Genomic DNA, 21,444 nt, shown 5'->3' on the forward strand with positions numbered 1-21,444 from the left:
TTATTCTGGAACACTGGCTTCTTAGTTTCTCCAGGCATGGCCGACAGCAGCCTAGCAGTCTGGATCTTACTATCCACTCCAGGACTGTTCTAAATTGCTCTGTTTCATAATGGCACAATAATTAGATGAGTTCCACCAGGAGTAGAACAAAATTTAGAACACTCTAATGCCCCCCAAGTATATTTGTCCACACATACCATGTTCTTTATACTGTTATTTATTTAACAGTTTTATAATATGTAGCATGATCCCCATTATTAGCTGAACCAATATATTCAATTTCACTAATCCATGATTTTTCTTTTTTACTTAGGGCCTTCTGTACAAGCTGTAACTTTTAAATGTGCTTCTGTTGTGACTGCGCCTTCGGGGATTATGGTTGATGGGGATGGAATTCGAAGAGGAAGAAAAAACCCTCGTGATGAGGGTTTACTGGAGGAGTTGCGCAGGAAGCGACTTAGAGAGCTATGTGGGGGATCTTCTGAGGAAGATTCAGATGGGGAGATGGATGCTGAGGAACAGGTGGTGGCTGGGGAAGCGGGCACTGAATGGGCACAGCCAACGGAGATGTCTGGGGATTTGGGGTCTATGGATACTTCTGAACCTGGGGTTTCTGCAGGAGCTGATCCCAATTGGGATGCTTGGAGAAGGGAGGATGGTTCTTTAAGTGTTCATGGGGCTAAGTGTGGGCAGGATGATTGGGACTCCGACGAATTGCTAGGTACTCCAGATCCACGAGCTCTAGCTGTGTGGAGCTCAGACTCTGAGTAGATTTGGGACACCTGGTGTTTGGGTGTGAGTGTTTGGTCACCCAGGAGGAAGGGGAATAAAATGGGAATGTTTGGCCACTGCACTTTGCGTGTGGCAAGGTGTTGCTGAGGCGCCATTGGGATCTCTGTGTTTCCATGAAGACTGGACTTGGACTATGATTTGAATCTGCTGTTATCACCTAGCTTGGCTCTCGCTGTGTCTTATCATGGACCTGTTTTGGATGACTGCACCCTCTTCAGACCTTGGACCGGAATTTGACCTTGCTACTGCCTTCGCCCTGTGATTGATGACTACTATCGGCTTTTGACTCCTGGCTTGCTCTTTGGACACCGCTGTTATCTCCTGACCTGACCTTGGAATCCCGGACGACGTCTTTTCACCATCCTTTTGGAGCCTTCGGCTTTATCCACATTGTGGAAGCAGTCTACTGCATTCTTAGTTTGTTTGTTTGTTTCCTGACCAATTTGGTGTTTTCTTTTGGGAACTGTCCCTTTTAAAACTACAGAGCCGGCTGGCAGGGCTTGGACTCAGAAAGTGCAGTTTGCACTAAGTTTGTTTAGCTTTGTTTTTACCTGCTTGTGTTGCTGAATTATATTTTTGTTTGAACTGCTCTTGAAGCACTGATAGTGAAGTGTTTCAAGGTTTTTTCTGTGTTAACATTACTTTTTGGCTTATCTGCTGAATAAACTCTATTTTTGTTCGCTAATTGGTGTCTGACTCTTGACAGCTTCCATTATTTGTCCCATTTAAAATAATAGGGTATGCTATTACCTGTAGCTCCATGTGAAGTCCAGGATTGTATACTCCATGCATGTGTAGGGTGTACTATATCTTCTTTTTCTATGCTCAAGAAAGAAACAAAATCAAAACTGCACACAGAAGTTCTTTTATGTGTAAGTGTAAGTACATTTTTGTGTGCCTGTTTTTTGGGTGTGGTTATATATGGGGGGAGGGAAGAAAGTAAATGTGGTAATTGGCATACCTTCATTTTTTTTTTGAAACATCCAAATTCAATCCCACAATCAAAACAGAGTTTCCTTTGTCAAATTTGTTGTTGGTAGAAAGTGGGGGAGGGTCAGAAAAACTATTCTCCCATAACCAGATGCTGACCAAGAACACATTCTACCAAGATCCATTGTGATCGTTTGGACCTCTTAGTTTATGATATCTTCAATCTGTGCCTGGCTATGGTAACATAGCCAGAAGCTTCTCCAAGACCATGACAATAAAATATGGATGGGCTATGGACATTTAGGAAAGCTCGAGAGTATCCTGTGACTTTTGTTAATGCAGTTCAATGCTGCATTAACCCGAATCAGCTCTGTGCATCATTAAGCCACCACAGAGTTGATTTTCAACCCCCTCAGGATAAAGGGTCTGTGTAGATGGTCCCCAAAAGAAATTGATAAGCCATTATGTCTTCTTCAGGCATTGCCCACAAATGTCTTCCACTCAACTCTTTTCGGGATCTCATGGAAGAAAGCAGTTTAGTTCAGACTTTGAACACAGCCTGAGCCCAATATCATATCACAGACCATGAATCCACAGGGAATCTGTAAGGCATAGGGGAAATTTGCTGTGCAAAAGACCCTTCATCCAGCCTGATGTTATCTAAAATCAGTAACCAAAACCAGAAGTTTATGGAAAGTTCAAAAAGTGTTTTGCAGCATTGATTTGTATGGCAGGGAACTGAGACCTGATTTTCAGTCAGCATAGCCTCTGTATTGGGCTTAATTCTGAGTCTGATTTTATGTTTTAAAAAACTCTTTATTTTGTATGCTTGGTGGAATGACACATCACATTTCTCTGTAGTCACACAAGTGTGATGGTTCGCCTGGTCCTGGTACCATTACTCCGCTCTCTCTTAGTTCTGCTTCTCCATAATGCTTTACAAATTTCTTTTTAAAGCAAATTCATTACAGCAGTAATAGTTTGTAAACAACAGCCACAGCTTTAAACTGTGAATTTCTGTGTGGAAAAGTTGGAGAGGGTGAGAGCTGAAGATTGTTGTCAACATGCCAGCACAGAAGTGGAAAGGGATCATCATATCATGGCACAATCTGGGACTACTTAAGGGGTTTCCCACCAACAGCAGGAGATGGGTTTATGATGGGAAGATGGCAGACCATTAATGGGCCGTTCATGCATTGTGCAATAAGAATCATCACAAAAGTGGTGATCTTGCTTCCGTACTAGTTTGCCATCTTCATGCTGTAAAGTTCTTAGTTTTGCGTAGTTTCTAGGGTTGACATCTTGAAAATATATAAGGTAATTGAGGATTAACATATTTCTTCTAATCTAAGTAATTTTGGGGCATTATGAGAACTATACCAGAATTTATTGTTATGATGAACACTAGCAAGCTTTATTAGATTTATGCATAATTTTGGTGTATTTTAAATAATAAAAAAATGTATTGGAAAAGTATAATTCCTGACACTTCACACATAACTATAATGAATATCTCTTTTAAAGACCTGTAGAAGAAACATTACGGATATTCATTAAGCCCTTAAGAAGATTACACATTAAACATGTAATTTACCTTTCAAATCACAACAGGTAGACTAGCCCTAACAAATGTGAGCTGTGTCAGGAAACCTTGTGACTAACTTTGATGTGTGCACATCTGAGAAAATTTCTCAAAAAATATAAGAAGACAAAAATTTGATGGGCCCAAATCATTTTGGCATCATCAATCAAATATATCCCATATTTACCCAGCTTGTCTTTCAAACAACTTGAAAGGGCTGCAAACAATTTTAAGCAGGATTTATAAAAGGGGACACATGCAGCAGTACCCATTTGTGCAAAGGATTCATTCCTCTCTTTACTGGTTTGGAGAACAAAAGAGCTGTACTAGATACTAGCTAGGGAGATAGATAGAATGATTAGATTATAGCTTCTGGAGAAGTGGGGTTGAATCTCCACTCTGATTTTGCTTTCTACAAAGGCTGAAAGAGTGTGAATTGAACACGGTCATCCAGTGGGTTTCCAAGTCTCAGGGAAGATTTGAAGCCTGGCCTCTAGAATCATAATCCAACATTTAAACCACTACACTCACAGCAGGGCTGTAGCCGGAGGGGGGAGGGTTAGGGGTTCAACCCCCCCCCCCAAATTTTCTGGCTACGGCCCTGACTCACAGTACATGACAATATAGCAGAGAGTGGTTTTCACAGACCCTATAATCAAGTTTAGAAGTTAATTAAGAGGAACTGGCAAATTATACTGACAAATCTAGAACGAGTTTGAGGCCAGGTAAGTGATTACATTTAGCACTGAACCTGACCTCAAACTGCTTTGCGGGAATTTTCCCCCATTTCCTGAGGAGATGAGCACCAGTGCACCAGAGGGATAGGGGTAAAAATAAAAGGGAAAGGGATAGATAGGATGTTATCAATTACACCTCCGATTATTCCACTGCTGCTCAGCCATGCCCTTGTGGCATTTTGGGTAGTCCCTGATTAGGATCTTTTATCATGCTTCAGCAGGGGCATGTGTCTACTAGGGGTGTGCAATTCAATTAAACCCTGCTCTATTTTCAATATCCAGATTTCAGTGGACCCCCAGATCCATTTTTCAGGAGCGTTTCAAATTGGGTTGAGAAAAAAATCTGTTTTTCGATTTGGCAACCGAAAGATCTGGCCCACTGGCAGGAATGGGGATCTTATGAGACTCCCCTTTCTGTCATTTTTAGAGCATGAGTCTTAAGAAACCACACTTTCTAGGATCCTTTCTCCTTATATCTTTCAATAAAACCTGGATTAAAGGCATAAGACCTAAGAAACCATCCTTTTTGGGGTCCTTTCTCCTTGGAACACTTCACACATGCCACCGGTGGTGCCCACCCTGCACCATCCAGGCTTTTCCCTCATCCCTCTCATCACACGGAGGGAAGCCTAAGTCTCAGTAAGCTGGCTGGGTTCAGGCTTTGAAAAGGGAGACCCGGCTATTTTTCCATAACTCACCCTTCTTTCCTAAACTGCTTCAAGTCTCAAGTCAGCTGGGTTCAGGTTTTAAGGGATACTTGGCTATTTCCCCTTCTATCCTCAGCCTAGGTTTCACATTGTCAGAGGCAGCCCACACCGTCCCGGCTTCCCCCTCATCACATGGATGGAAGCCTCTTTAAGCCGGCTCAACACATCTTTCCTTATGGAACAACAGGAAGCCTCCCATCCTTTTAAGGATCCTTTCTCCTTACATCCTTCAATAAGACCTGGGTTAAAGGCATTAGACTTAAGAAGCCACCCTTTCTGGGATCATATGCCCTCAACACCCTTTCAATGAAGTTGAGTTAAGGGAGGCACCCTTTGTAAACACTTATTTCAATGGGAGCCACACCACCTGAAGAAGAATTAGTCAATACTATCCTTTTTAAAATTAAATTAAATTAAAATAAATTAAAATAAATTAACTCCTCATTTTATGATGGCTTTAGAAATGGTAAGATACATCCTCTACCCCACCTTTGCCTTGTGTGAAGGGCACCATTGGTGGAAGTTTCTAAAATGTGTAGAAAGTAAACGGCTTATTTATTGCTATTTGAGTAAAAAAGCAAGCCAAACCATGCAGAGCTGCAAGTGACACTGAGAATTTAGATCACCCATCTGTCTCTCTCAGAAGCTGGCCCACAACAGAAAAATGGAACCCCAGCTTGGCTAAAAGACACATCATGGCTTTCTTCTGTTCTAAGTGGCTCAAAAAGCAGGGCTCATATGGAAACCCTGTGTGGGCATACAGATGCCTCTCTGCTCTCCACGTGTAGCCAAAAGAAACAGAAAGCAATCATTCACAGTAGCTTTGTGGTCTATTGTGGTCAGAAAAATAATAGTGGCAGAACCTGTGCTGTTACAGCTGGCCAAAAGGGCTAAAACAGATGAAACAGTCAGAGCCCGTTTTGAAAAATGGATCCATGCACAACCCTAGTATCTACAATGCACTCCACCTTGTGCAGAACCGATTTCATTCTGGACCTGGAATGCATAGAGATCAGCTACAGCACAGTTTATGACAGAATTCAGATTTTCTTACAACTTTTAAAGCAATGTATCTTTATGCACATTGCAGCACACATTGGAGGTGCACATTTTGTGGACACTCTGCCCTCGAGCCAGCTTTAAACTGAATTATAATGTTAGTGTAGAACTGCTCTGAGTGAAGCTAATTCAGAGTATGTGCAATGCATTAGGTTTGCATGCTGTCCTTGATGTTGTGACATAGCCAGATCTGACCAGCTATATAATAAAATCAGGAAGATAGGAAAATAATTCAGTAGTATATTTATTATGAGCAATAAAACAGATTGGTATGGAATTTGCTTATGTAAAAGTATGCTTTCAGAATGTTTCATTATTTTCAGTTGAGAAATGTTCATGGGCAAATGTTTCAGCTCAACTTTAGAAAACACATATTAACACATATCTGTGTACACCTCATATAATACATGCATAATTATCAGTTCTTTGGGGACTCTAATAAAAATACATTGTTTAGCTAACTCCTCATCAGTTTTAAATGAGAAAAATGCTGGAATTTTACACTCAAGATCAGATGGAGAGTATCAATTTCCCTTGTGGTCTAAATAAATTCATTCCTAATCTAGCCATAATTGACATTCAGTGGGTAGAATTTTGAGCTAATGCTTATTTAAAGAGGCCATTTTTAATGAAGGCAAAAGGTCATTTTTTGTAATCTTTGAATTAAAGGACTAAATGAAACAATGAATGGATGATTTGAGTTTTTCATGCTCCACCAGATAGCAGTATTATGCTTTGAAAGGTTACTTTAGAGTGGAAAGGAGACAAAAGTGTTCTCAAATTGCTGGTATATTTGTGGGATGGGGTTGAGATCTGACTGTAATTTACAATTTACATATTATTATTTTGTGACACAACATGACCAACTTTCTGCTACAAAGTGTTGAGTGTCAGTGTTTGTGGATCAACTAGCAAGATCCTAGACTATCAAAGGCATGGTATGTAGAATGAGTAGGCTCAGTGTGGAAAGATACTTGGACTGGATTTCCACTGGATAGTTCTTGCTTACTCTGCTCCCATAAGGGCAACTAACCATTAGAAGGAGACGTAGGCAACAACTTCCATTTTGAGCAGTCTGTTTCTACAATGACTTCCTTCCTTCTATGACATTTTACTCCTGCAATCAGCACAGAAAGCGAGATTGATTGATAATGTCAAAACTAAGATATTACAGATTTGTTCTGAAATCTTGATCCTGATCAAGTATATCCATTCTTCTGTTGTAGATCAGCCAGATACTGATGGTTTAACTGAGGATTTAGAGAGGATTGTGAGCTTCCCTGTGGCACAATGTGATGGGCTCTCAATTCAGGTCTGGAAAATGATGTTTCCCTCTGTGAGAAAACTGGCTCGGGAAGTACAGGGCTTCAAGGACTGTCCGAGGAGTCAATAGTCAATAAGGATTTGAGTAAAGAGCTGAATGATAAGGAGGGTTCCCAGGAGAAGCCACCTGTAGCTACGGAGATCAACAAAAGTCTCTGTTTACAAATCAGAGCTGAAAATAGAGTATGCCAGGCTGAGAGATTACGTGGGAAAGTTGGGGAGAAAATTTATGGTAGACATAATGCTTTCATGGGTGGCTATTAAACAACAAATTGTTTACTTTAAGGGCAGTTCAGACAATGCTGTGTTAGAGTGAGAATTTATGCTGTATCTGTGATTCCTGGCTGTTTCTGAATTTTGTCGTCTTTGGAACTTTATGAGACATTTGGATTATTGTTTAGTTCTCACCTTTTGCTTTTTGTGTTATATATCCTTATTCCTGATTTTTATATGATCTGCCCTTCCAAATTTACCGGAGAGGCCTGGCTGCATCCTCAAGCCCCTTGGAGTAAGCTTCTGACACATCAAAATGACGCATCAGGAGCTTTGGTAGGAGGGATATAGCCAGGCCCCTCCAGTAGGTTTATAGGGCAAATGGCTGGTAACTAGCTAAATGCTGAGAAGATGCCTTCTCAAGTTGACCTCTGATTGACCCAGTAGGACACGTAGACACATACACAGACACAGACACACAAAAAGAAAATCTGGTATTTGGGCCTGTTGTGTGGATTAAATCTTGAACTGAATTGGGATTTTTAATCCTGGTTCCTTTCACATTTTGGCCTTATCTGGAAGGGTCTGCAGTCTCTGTGATTACTCAAACAAGACTAATCTTTATATTTTGTTCTGCTATAGATCAGGTTGTATGATAACAGGGTTAGGTGCACATCCTTATATCAGTCAACATGTAAATAATGCCATTTTTGTTTGCATAACTGGTTTATCTTCTTGGATTTTCTCAGTTGGCCCCTTGTAACTTAGAATAGGAAATGGCCCTAATTTATCTTGTTCCACTCTGAAGTCAGTCATGAATTTAGCAGGTTTTTAGTAAACATAGACTTACAAGGGGGAAAAATAGGACATTAAATTTCTTAAAGGCATTCCAAACACTACACTGTAGAATTAATGCAGTTTAACATTACTTTAACTGCCTTGGCTTAGTGCTATAAAATCTTGGGATTTGTACTTTGATGAGGCATCAGCACTCTTTGGAAAAGAATGCTCTATAAAGGCCTTACAACTACAATTTCATCATTTCATAGCATTGAGTCATGATTTTAAGCTGGTGTCACCAAATTTATACTCGATGTGCTAAGGGACAACCCATTATTTTTCAGTAATTCTCCGAGTTTTCAAGGATGCTCAGTTGTAGCTTCACTAGCAATTCTACATCAATACATGTGAAAAAGACCTTGGAGTCCTTGTGGACAAGAAGTTAAACATGAGCCAACAATGTAATGTGGTAGCCAACAGATGTATATTCTCATCAACAGAACTATACATTGGATTAATTGAGCCTTATATGAATGCTGTTGTGCAAATTTCAGACTGTTTCACAGGCACTCACACTAATTGTGCAAGTCTTTCTAGCTGTAAGCTATTGTGTTTGGTGCATTCATATAGTAAATTAAAAGGATTTCACCACCTAGCAAGCACTGATTATGTTAAATTCACTTTCTGGATGGGGCTATGGGGTATTTCACTTTCAGAGTCCCCCTAATTTGGCTACAGTACAATCTACATTGACACAATTAAGTTTTTCTTCGTCAGTTTGTTACTGCATCACACAAAACTGGCTGGATAGATTTTGACCAAATTTGGAGGGGATTGAGAACAAATAGGCTGCTGAGTACTCCAGTTATTGGTAAAAAAATTCTTTCGTGCATAGTAGTGTGTTTGACAGCCTATTATAAAAAGCATGCTCTCTCAAAGGCATTTGAGACTGATGTTCCTTGTGATGAATGTTAGAGCACTCAGAGAAATAGGCATTCATCTCCTGGGGTTCTTTCACACTACAAAATTATTGCACTGTTATATCAATTGTAGGATGAAGAGGTTGTAGCACTACAATTCTCCCTTTTTACTGTGAATGGTTCTATACTACGAATTTCTGGGATTTGCAGTCTAAACATTTCCACCATAGAACTTTTTTGACCCATAAAACTACAAAATCCAGGATTGCACAGCAGTTAGCATGGAATCACCATGATATAACCGGATAGTATAAAAGAGTTCACAGAACAGCTGAAGCTGAACAATCATGATCAATGATTAATGATTCCACCAAGGGATGGGCACTATAGCTACTGAAAAATAAAATGGTCAAGCAGAGCAGATCAAGACACATTAACAACAAAATCTTTATAGTGTATGCAAATCTTACACAAAATAGTGTAAGATTTGCATACAGCTACATTGAGAATTATTGCTATCTTTATCATAATTAGTTTAACTAGACCTGCTTTCTTTGAGAGTGACATTCCAGTCATAGGAAAATGAGTGTGAACAACAGAAGGAACCCTTATATACATCCACAGATTTTTCACATGCAAACAAGAAATCAATTTGTTGTCGAAGGCTTTCATGGCCGGGATCACAGGGTTGTTGTATGTCTTTCGGGCTGTGTGGCCATGTTCCAGAAGCATTCTCTCCTGACGTTTCGCCCACATCTATGGCAGGCATCCTCAGAGGTTGTGAGGTATGGAGAAAACTAAGCAAAGAGGTTAATATATATCTGTGGAAGGTCTAGGGTGAGAGAGGTCAGTGTGAATGTGTAGTTAATCACTTAAATTAGCATTGAAAAGCTTCTCTGCTGTCTTCTTCCTGCCTCTGGGGCATCCTTTGTTTAGAGTCGTTAACTGCCCTTGGTTGATTCATGTCTGGAAACCCTCTGTTTTCAGAGTATTGCTTTTTATTTACTGTTCTGATTTTTGAGTTTTGTAATACTGGTAGCCAGATTTTGTTCATTTTCATGGTTTCTTCCTTTCTGTTGAAGTTGTCCACATGCTTGTGGATTTCAATGGCTTCTCTGTGTAGTCTGACATGATAGTTGTTAGAATGGTCCAGCATTTTTGTGTTCTCAAATAGTATTCTGTGTCCAGGCTGGTTCATCAAATGCTCTGCTATGGCTGATTTCTCTGGTTGAATTAGTCTGCAGTGCCTTTCATGTTCTTTGACTCTTGTTTGGGCGCTGCGTTTGGTGGTCCCTATGTAGACTTGTCCACAGCTGCATGGTATCCGGTAGACTCCTGCAGAAGAGAGAGGATCCCTCTTGTCCTTCGCTGACCGTAGCATTTGTTGGATTTTCTTCGTGGGTTTGTAGATAGTTTGTAGGTTGTGCTTCTTCATCAGCTTCCCTATGCGGTCAGTAGTTCCCTTGATGTATGGTAAGTACACCTTTCCTCTGGGTGGATCTTTGTCTTGACTCTCATGGCTTGTTCTTGGCCTTGCAGCTCTTCTGATGTCTGTGGTGGAGTATCCATTGGCCTGTAGAGCCCAGTTTAGGTGGTTGAGTTCACCTTGGAGGAGGTGAGGTTCGCAGATTCTTTGTGCACGGTCTGTCAGGGCTTTGATTGTGCTCCTTTTTTTGACTTGGGTGATGGTTGGAGTTTTTATGAAGGTATCTATCTGTGTGTGTAGGTTTTCTGTAAACTGTGTGGCCCAATTGTTGATTGGGTTTGCGGATGACCAGAACATCTAGAAATGGCAGTTTTCCTTCCTTTTCTTTTTCCATGGTGAATTGGATGTTTGGGTGGATGCTGTTAAGATGGTCCAGGAACTTGCTGAGTTCTTCCTCTCCATGGCTCCAAATCGTGAAGGTGTCATCTACGTATCTGAACCAAACAGTTGGCTTTTTTGGTGCTGTTTCTAGGGCCTGTTTTTCAAAGTATTCCATATAGAAATTTGCTACTACTGGGCTGAGAGGGCTCCCCATGGCCACTCCATCCTTCTGTTCATAGAATCCAGTGTCCCACTGAAAGTAGCTAGTGGTGAGGCAATGGTGAAACAGGGCTGTGATGTCTTCTGGGAAGTTTTGTTTGATTAGTGTGAGGGTGTCAGCTACTGGGACTTTGGTAAAAAGGGACACCACATCAAAGCTGATCAGGATGTCCTTGGTGCTTAGATTGAGGTTGCTGATCTTTTCTATAAAGTGTGTAGAGTCCTTGATATAATGTGCAGTGAGCCCAATGTGGGTTTGTAGCTGTGTAGCCAGAAATTTTGCCAGGTTGTAAGTCGGCGATCCAATGGCACTTACAATGGGTCTGAGTGGGATGGCGTCCTTGTGGATTTTGGGGAGTCCGTAAAGCCTGGGTGGGAGGGCTTCTGATTTGCACAGCTGTTGGCGTATGTCAAAGTTAATGGAGGAGTTCTTGATTAGAGTGTTCGTTTTTCTGGTGATTTTGTTAGTGGGGTCTTGTTTCAGTTTCTTGTAAATTGTGGGATCTAGAAGTTGTCTGATTTTTTCTTTGTATTGTTTTGTTTCCATGATTACTGTGGCATTCCCCTTGTCAGCTGGAAGAATGATGATTTCAGGATCTGAGTTGAGATCTTTGATGGCCTGTCTTTCTTTTCTCGTTATGTTGCTGGGGGGGAGTTTTGCATTTCTCAGGATCCTTGCTGTTTCAATTCTTACCTCCTCTGCTTCTTCCTCAGGGAGCTGGTAAATTGCTGATTCAACATTGGCAATGATGTTTTCTACTGGGATCCTGGTGGTGGTGACTGCAAAATTTCCTCCTTTTTCTAGAATGGATACTTGGTCTTCAGTGAGTTGTCTGTCTGTCAGGTTGATGATGGTCCGTGATTTATCCAGTTCTGGCTTTGGCTGTTGCTTACGGCATTTGTCAAATTTTTGTTTTTGTCTCTTGGTGTGGAGAACCATGTCTTTCTCCATTTTCTTGTAGGTAAGGCTGTCTATTTTATCCCAGTCCTGGGTATTCATCTTTTGGCTGATGTTGATGTGGAGGTGCAGCAGTTGTGATCCTTTCATGGCCTGTGATCCCGGCCATGAAAGCCTTCGACAACACATTGAACATCTCTACGGGGAGAAATTGTTCCAAGACACACGGAGATTGGAAAAACTAAGGACCAGGAAAGCACATCTGCTGTGCTCCCTGACCTTCCTTCTACGCTGCAGAGACACAGATACCATCCCACAATTTCTTGCAGCCAAAAGGACCTTCAAAACACCACAGGCTCATCGCATTTACAACCGCCTGGAACGCAACCTCTTGAGAGAGAGAATCCACACCATCCGTAAAGAACTCGCAAACACAGACAAAGAACTGCTGCACCTCCACATCAACATCAGCCAAAAGATGAATACCCAGGACTGGGATAAAATAGACAGCCTTACCTACAAGAAAATGGAGAAAGACATGGTTCTCCACACCAAGAGACAAAAACAAAAATTTGACAAATGCCGTAAGCAACAGCCAAAGCCAGAACTGGATAAATCACGGACCATCATCAACCTGACAGACAGACAACTCACTGAAGACCAAGTATCCATTCTAGAAAAAGGAGGAAATTTTGCAGTCACCACCACCAGGATCCCAGTAGAAAACATCATTGCCAATGTTGAATCAGCAATTTACCAGCTCCCTGAGGAAGAAGCAGAGGAGGTAAGAATTGAAACAGCAAGGATCCTGAGAAATGCAAAACTCCCCCCCAGCAACATAACGAGAAAAGAAAGACAGGCCATCAAAGATCTCAACTCAGATCCTGAAATCATCATTCTTCCAGCTGACAAGGGGAATGCCACAGTAATCATGGAAACAAAACAATACAAAGAAAAAATCAGACAACTTCTAGATCCCACAATTTACAAGAAACTGAAACAAGACCCCACTAACAAAATCACCAGAAAAACGAACACTCTAATCAAGAACTCCTCCATTAACTTTGACATACGCCAACAGCTGTGCAAATCAGAAGCCCTCCCACCCAGGCTTTACGGACTCCCCAAAATCCACAAGGACGCCATCCCACTCAGACCCATTGTAAGTGCCATTGGATCGCCGACTTACAACCTGGCAAAATTTCTGGCTACACAGCTACAAACCCACATTGGGCTCACTGCACATTATATCAAGGACTCTACACACTTTATAGAAAAGATCAGCAACCTCAATCTAAGCACCAAGGACATCCTGATCAGCTTTGATGTGGTGTCCCTTTTTACCAAAGTCCCAGTAGCTGACACCCTCACACTAATCAAACAAAACTTCCCAGAAGACATCACAGCCCTGTTTCACCATTGCCTCACCACTAGCTACTTTCAGTGGGACACTGGATTCTATGAACAGAAGGATGGAGTGGCCATGGGGAGCCCTCTCAGCCCAGTAGTAGCAAATTTCTATATGGAATACTTTGAAAAACAGGCCCTAGAAACAGCACCAAAAAAGCCAACTGTTTGGTTCAGATACGTAGATGACACCTTCACGATTTGGAGCCATGGAGAGGAAGAACTCAGCAAGTTCCTGGACCATCTTAACAGCATCCACCCAAACATCCAATTCACCATGGAAAAAGAAAAGGAAGGAAAACTGCCATTTCTAGATGTTCTGGTCATCCGCAAACCCAATCAACAATTGGGCCACACAGTTTACAGAAAACCTACACACACAGATAGATACCTTCATAAAAACTCCAACCATCACCCAAGTCAAAAAAGGAGCACAATCAAAGCCCTGACAGACCGTGCACAAAGAATCTGCGAACCTCACCTCCTCCAAGGTGAACTCAACCACCTAAACTGGGCTCTACAGGCCAATGGATACTCCACCACAGACATCAGAAGAGCTGCAAGGCCAAGAACAAGCCATGAGAGTCAAGACAAAGATCCACCCAGAGGAAAGGTGTACTTACCATACATCAAGGGAACTACTGACCGCATAGGGAAGCTGATGAAGAAGCACAACCTACAAACTATCTACAAACCCACGAAGAAAATCCAACAAATGCTACGGTCAGCGAAGGACAAGAGGGATCCTCTCTCTTCTGCAGGAGTCTACCGGATACCATGCAGCTGTGGACAAGTCTACATAGGGACCACCAAACGCAGCGCCCAAACAAGAGTCAAAGAACATGAAAGGCACTGCAGACTAATTCAACCAGAGAAATCAGCCATAGCAGAGCATTTGATGAACCAGCCTGGACACAGAATACTATTTGAGAACACAAAAATGCTGGACCATTCTAACAACTATCATGTCAGACTACACAGAGAAGCCATTGAAATCCACAAGCATGTGGACAACTTCAACAGAAAGGAAGAAACCATGAAAATGAACAAAATCTGGCTACCAGTATTACAAAACTCAAAAATCAGAACAGTAAATAAAAAGCAATACTCTGAAAACAGAGGGTTTCCAGACATGAATCAACCAAGGGCAGTTAACGACTCTAAACAAAGGATGCCCCAGAGGCAGGAAGAAGACAGCAGAGAAGCTTTTCAATGCTAATTTAAGTGATTAACTACACATTCACACTGACCTCTCTCACCCTAGACTTTCCACAGATATATATTAACCTCTTTGCTTAGTTTTCTCCATACCTCACAACCTCTGAGGATGCCTGCCATAGATGTGGGCGAAACGTCAGGAGAGAATGCTTCTGGAACATGGCCACACAGCCCGAAAGACATACAACAACCCCAAGAAATCAATTATAAACTCATGGCTGCCTGAATTGCAAATGCTCACACATACTGGCTCATTTGTTTTCATAGCCTTCAACTGTGCCAAGAGGAAACTTCATCAAAAAATTGCATTCTCTTTTATTGAAAATGGAAATCTTTTGTTTTGTTTGATGATGCTGGTAGGCTATAGCAAAGGTCACAAGGTGGGAGAGAAAAGAGACACTGCAGGATCATTAATCATTGCCCTGCAGGAAGTCTTGGCTTCATTAGACTAACATACTGTGTGCAAGTGGCATGGAAGAAATAGAGAAATGCACTTATGAAAAAAAATAGTCTGAGGAAAAATATTTTTTCATGATAACAACTGTAATGAGAAACCAAAAGACATACCAGTCTTCCCATCCCAATGTGTACTTTGGCCTCCTAATAACAAAGGTTGTGCCATTACTTTTTGAGGTAACATCTAGACCTTAAAATATTTCTGAAATATTTTGGGAAGCGTATGTTCAGTATTCAGACCATATACTGATTTTCTAGCAAGGCTGTCAGTTGTCATTCTGATTAAAGCAGCTAGGTCTTTACACTGTCAGTAAATTTGGTTTAAAAAGGTAAAGGTAAAGGTTTTCCCCTGACATTAAGTCCAGTCATGTCTGACTCTGGGGGTTGGTGCTCATCTCCATTTCTAAGCCGAAGAGCCAGCGTTGTCCATAGACACCTCCAAGGTCATGTGGCTGGCATGACTGCATGGAGCGCTGTTACCTTCCCGCCAGAGCGGTACCTATTTATCTACCCACATTGGCATGTTTTCGAACTGCTAGGTTGGCAGAATTAAGATGTATCTTTTCAGCATGGATACTCTAGAAGTATCACCATCAGCCTACAATTACATCTCTTGGGATTAAAGTACAGATGAAACGCAATAGAAGTTATAATGAAAACCTCTTAAAATCTTTTAAACAGTTGCTTTGATACAGGGAACATTTGATCACTGTCAGAGGTCAGGAGGTTCACTTTCCTATCAACAAGGCTACATATCCATATTGACATAATTTATGTGTGTCTCGAGTTTACTTGTTTATGTGTTTGTGTCTGTGTGTCATGTCCTTGCCAGAAGAAACCTGTAGTAGAGGAGAGCTTGGATCTCCTGGATACCCAAGAACTGCATATTTCCTTATGTCTTGGTATTCAGGATAAATTCAGAGAATGCTATATCAGAGAAAGGAAGAACTTTATCCTAAATTCATAAGATAAGGTAGGCTCTTTTCCCATTATAAGAGCTTAGGATATAAATATTGTTGTCCTGATCTGTAGCTTTCTGGTGAAGAAATTACCTCACAAACAGAATGGAAAGGCTTTATTTCTCAAAGCATACAGTGCGGTTACAAGCAAAGTTCCAACTGACAGTTTCTTTCCCTCACACCTCCTATCCCTCATCCTGGCCTCCCTGCTTCATAACTTCCATTTCCATGGAAATCCTCTCCCTTGTTTCAAGTATGCACAGACCAGGGCATGCCAAGGCATAGCCTACTTTCCTGGTTTTGCACAAAGCTAGGAAAGAAGGTCATGGCAATTGTAGTAGGATTTTCTTTTCCCCAACACTCTCATTTATAGCTTAATATAGCTTCATTCTGATTTCAATCTTCCATCTGATTTTCAATTTTTTAAAAAGACAATGTTTCTGTCCCTTGAATGGCTGTATAACTATGTTGTTTGTCACTTAAGCAACCTATCCATCTCAAGTTTGACAAGATAACTCCTTTCCAGTGCAGCCAGTTCTTTTCCCTAAATTTTATAATAATAATAATAATAATAATAATAATAATAATAATAATAATAATAATAATAATACTTTATTTATATACCGCCCTATCTCCCGGATGGGACTCAGGGCGGTTTACAGTCATAAAAGCAACACAAACATTACATAACAACGTAATACACATTATTAAACAAAGTAAAATAATACAATTATAACAATAAATCACACTTACTTAAATTTTGTGCATGAATATGAATTTTCAGATCAAAATATGACTATTTTAAAAGTAAAGTGCTAGGAAGCTAACAAAAATGTCTTTTGCTTATCTTCCAGAAACTGGCAAGCTGTTTATAGGGGTAAACATGTCTTCAAATTAGAGAGATGAGTATCATTATGGACATTTTTATTTCCAAATGCAATCCTGGTTTTCCAAATCTTGATGCAAATCTGAATCCATTTAGAGCAAATCAAAATCATTTGAAGTGCAATGGAGACCAATTCCAAATTTCCAAATTCCTGTGACCTGGATCCAAAATAAAATTGGGGCAATTTATTGGCCAGTCCATGCCATTCCCCAGATAGCAAAGTGGCCACTTCTTATTGCACAAACTATTTTTTTCTGGATTCAAATGTAATCTGGCTAACACATCCCACTTCTTCAGGATCCTTCCCAAGGGGTACTCTTATGGAACCGGAAGACTCCTAAGTGACCCACAACCCATCCTCATCACCCTCCTTCCCAGTTCGCTGATCACAGGTTAAAGGAAACTCACCCACCTAGGCTGCTGAATCCTCTTGCTTTCAAAGAAAACTCAGATCAAACAGTATGCACCCCAGGCCATGACCGGATGGGTCTCCTGCACCTCTACAGAATGTCATGAGCTTCTGGGTTGTGGGCCACCGTGAAAGCCATGGAAAACAGGTGGCTTTCGCAGTGGAAATACACAGGACTGATTTCCTCTTGGGATCTGTTTCAGATGCTCTCAAAATCTTGTCTAGTTTCCCAGATCTTGAAAAAAGGCAGAAAAAAGTTCAGCCAATTGTCTTCTGCTTTCTTGTCTCCCTGCCTCCTCTCACAATGCTCTAAAATGCAAATCAGCTAGCGGTATCCACACCTCACCTAGAAGCCTTTTTCCAGTTTTGAGCTTACTTTCCCCTCCTTTAGACCAGACACCCAATTGCAGTTCTTCCTAGAGAGGTCAAGCCAATGGACATAGCCCTGGTGCTCCTGGACCGGGCAAAACAGACATAAAAGATTCCCAAAAGTCCCTTTGTAAAAGTCACTAAAATATGCAGCAGTTTCAGCTAAGAGAGGTCCATGCCCCATGAGCTTTCGCTAAACCACATCAGTCAAAACAGACAGAGTACAGATACTACAAGTTGAAGGTAAAGCTACAGAAGTTTATTATGATTTGGCCAAATAGAGTGCAAGTACAGCAATACACTTCAAAGGGTACAAGCATAAATGCACAGAAAAATATGTGGCATCCTATACAGTTCTGACAGCTTTTACACTTCTCTTTCCCTCTCTTAATTGGCTGAAAAGGAAGAAAGTATAGGATTTGCACCAGGATTGCCAAGGGGCTCCCTTGACATCACAGCCTGCAGGAGGAGATTCCCACAGCAGGAATTATTATTATTATTATTATTATTATTATTATTATTATTATTATTATTATTATTATTATATACCGCCCTATCTCCCGGATGGGACTCAGGGCGGTTTCCAATCATAAAAACAACACAACTTTACATAACAACATAATAACACATTATTAAGCAAAGTAAAATAATACAATTATAGCAATAAATAACACTTACATGACCTGATCAAGGGGACGGGAACCATAAACCCAATATATTAAAATGTATAATTTTAGGCTAGAGAAATCTTGTGCAATATATTCAGGCCCAGAAATCAGCGGTATTCAAATGTAATTACTCAAAAACCTGCCAACACCACCAGGTCTTCAGTTCCTTATGGAAATTGGATAATGTAGGGGATTGCCTGATCTCTTTTGGCAGTGCATTCCAGAGCCAGGGGGTCACTGCTGAGAAGGCTCGTTCCCTCGTCCCCACCAGCCGCATTTGAGACAGTGGTGGGAGCATGAGAAGAGCCTCCCCGGATGATCTCAAGGTCCACACTGGATCATAGGAGGAGATGCGATCACGGAGATAGATAGGGCCCAAGCCGTATAGGGCTTCATAAGTCAAAACCTGCACCTTGAATTGGGCCTGGAAGTTTATTGGCAGCCAGCTGGTGGTTTTATAGTTTAAAGAGCCAATCCGTTGTCCCTTGATAGGGCACAATCCAGGAGAAAAAGGTGATGTGAATATGCTAATAAGTCCCTGATTATTTGTGCCCAGTTCTGTGTAAATCAAAGTGTGCAAGACCCTAAAAATGATGATTCCAGATAATCATAGGCTTGGCTATCCCTATAGAGAGTTAATGAATTAATGTTTACTGACCCTCCTCTTCTGTGGGAGTGGCAGACTATCAGTCTCAAGTTAAATGAACAAAAATCCTGAGCCCATCTTGCTGACAAAAAAAGGATCATTTTTCTGCATACACACAGTGGTTTTGATATTTATGTGTCTTGGGAAATAGCTGCAGGGACCCTGACTGAAATCCTTGTTCTAACTCAGGATATGGAAAAGCAGCTGTCTCCTTGATACATTTTGATAAATTAATTTGATACAGTTTTTACATTTAATAATTAATACAATACATAAAAGATACAGGTTACAAATAAAATCTAAAGTTTATACATTTATTAAAGGCTTAGATTTGATAGAGTTTGTAGAGTACAGCTCCTGCTATGTCTGTCCCAGAACCTCTCTAGCAGTTTTGACATTTTTCAATGTTTTAAAAATAAAGAAAAAAATCATATATCTTGCTTGAAGACTCTTGGTGATCTACAATTGGGGGGGGGGGGGGTACTGTGGCTCAACAACAGAGTATCCACATATCATACTAGCAAGGACTCATGCATTCTGTCCCAGCATAAATAAGCAGAGATCTTACCTTATGGTGTGGGTAGGTGGATCACACCCACCCCTTTAGCCATCACCTGGAAGCACTGTTCAATTACAAATCCTCTCAGAAATGTGCCAACCACCCCTATAATATTGACACAATAAGTAGAATAAGCTTTTATTTCAAAAGCCAGGCTTGGCAATGTTAAGTGCAGTTAAGATGTTCCCAAAAGCTATGTCTGAACTTGGCTATGTTGTAACCCTCATTTCTTTGCACTATACAATAGCTGAAAGTGTTGCCTTCAATTTGATGACTCAAAATGCTATTCAAGAGAACTGGTTTTCATCATGTCTTATTCATACTGTTAAACACTGTGCAAAGGTGATGGATAAGAATCACTAGTGCTCTATTATTTAGCTATAAAAGTATGTAATAATTTCACTTCAAGTGCTAACAACATTTGCTAGATATTTTTCCAGTCCCCCCTCACCCCCCTCCCCCCAAAAAAACCCTCAAGAACTTTCCAATGGAAATGAAAAGAATAAATGACAGACTTGCAGGGAAAATAAAACTGATAAAAATGTGTCCTTTCAACTTTGCAGAAAGCATCTTGCTTTTTTATGTCCAGAACAATTTGAAATACTTTTCTTATCCTATGGCACCCCTAGGACTCTTATCTCTAAGCACCAGTGCTGATAATGTTTCTGGCAGCCAAGCACCTCCTAATCTTGTTAACACTCACTACTTTGCCAACTTAGCACTAAGTTTATTAATAGATCTTCGAGTCTTGAGGAAAAGAGGGTCTCTGGAGCTTAGGGAATGTCATTATTTGTTGTCTTTTTAACTCTGATTGCTCTGCAGAAAAATCTGACCTGTAGAAAACATGGCATTAAGAAACCATTAGTATAAAGTGAATAGGATAGGCTGATGGCAAAGGATATTCCCCTGACTTATTGCTGTTCTTTTGTCATCAGTTTCCTTGCAAACACAGTATGGGGCAGTGCCTTTGCCAGCAGGGGAGAATCATTGCCTCAACACATTTCTACTACAAAAAGGAGAAGAAAAACAAGGCTATAAAAAGTAGACGTCAAAGCACATTTCTGCCCTATGTGGCAGCAGACAAACTCATTTTCCTTTCTGTTTTGGGACTATTGCCTCGGAGTTCCTGAATAGACTGGTTTTAGGCCAGTTGTTACCAAATTACTGTCAGTGAGGATTTCTTTTTATTGTTTTGTTTGTTGAGGAACCCCTGGAGAGCATATTGCAAATCATTCTGTAATATATTAGAGGTCTACTCCAAAAGCAGCAGGTTCCATCTGATCATGGAAGCTAAGCAGAATTAGCCTTGTTTAGTACTTGGACAAGAGACCACCAATGAATATCAGGTGCTATAGGTGCTGCATTTTGGAGTAAGGAACTGGCATATTCCTTGCCTAAGGAAACCCTTTGAAATTCATGGGGCTGCCATAAATAGATATGTGTCTTAAAGACATATAAACAGTAAATCCAGCCTGTTAGACCTGGCACTACACATGAATTAATGGTCTTTCCTCTCCCACTACCATGTGCATCATGCAAAGGAAAAGGGGTATTTGTTAAAATTTGGATGGAAGCACAAAATTCATTTTTTTTTGGGCTTGTAATCTTATAAAAGCACCAAGACATTTCCCCTCACAATGACAACAAAGATATACAGTGGTGTCTTGGGTTCTCTTGTCTTCCCATCTAGGTTCCTGATACATAATGAACTCAGATATTTTGACACTGCGCTGCCTTTCAACATCCATTTCTCTACAGACATACCTATATCTATATATTGATACTGATATAGATTGATATGAGCCTGTTCAACCTCTAAGATCTTTGAAAGAAGTTATTGTCTTTTCTCACTACCATATCAGGCTTTTAAGGTTGAAATAAGGAAGAAGGGCTTTGCAGT

At 40.7% G+C, this 21,444-nt stretch overlaps 1 protein-coding gene and 1 pseudogene across 1 annotated transcript; one reads left to right on the plus strand and one right to left on the minus strand.

Moving 5' to 3' along the window:
* Positions 1-9,706: 9,706 nt before the first annotated feature.
* LOC134299428 (uncharacterized) lies at positions 9,707-12,098 on the minus strand (annotated as a pseudogene).
* Positions 12,099-12,115: 17 nt separating this feature from the next.
* On the plus strand, positions 12,116-14,780 carry LOC134299566 (uncharacterized). Its single transcript, XM_062982733.1, has one exon. It carries the CDS (start codon positions 12,116-12,118, stop codon positions 14,591-14,593), a length of 2,478 nt encoding a protein of 825 aa, XP_062838803.1. The 3' UTR covers positions 14,594-14,780.
* Positions 14,781-21,444: the final 6,664 nt, after the last annotated feature.

The sequence above is a fragment of the Anolis carolinensis genome, chromosome 5 (genome assembly GCF_035594765.1).
Source record: "Anolis carolinensis isolate JA03-04 chromosome 5, rAnoCar3.1.pri, whole genome shotgun sequence".
Lineage (NCBI taxonomy): Eukaryota > Metazoa > Chordata > Lepidosauria > Squamata > Dactyloidae > Anolis > Anolis carolinensis.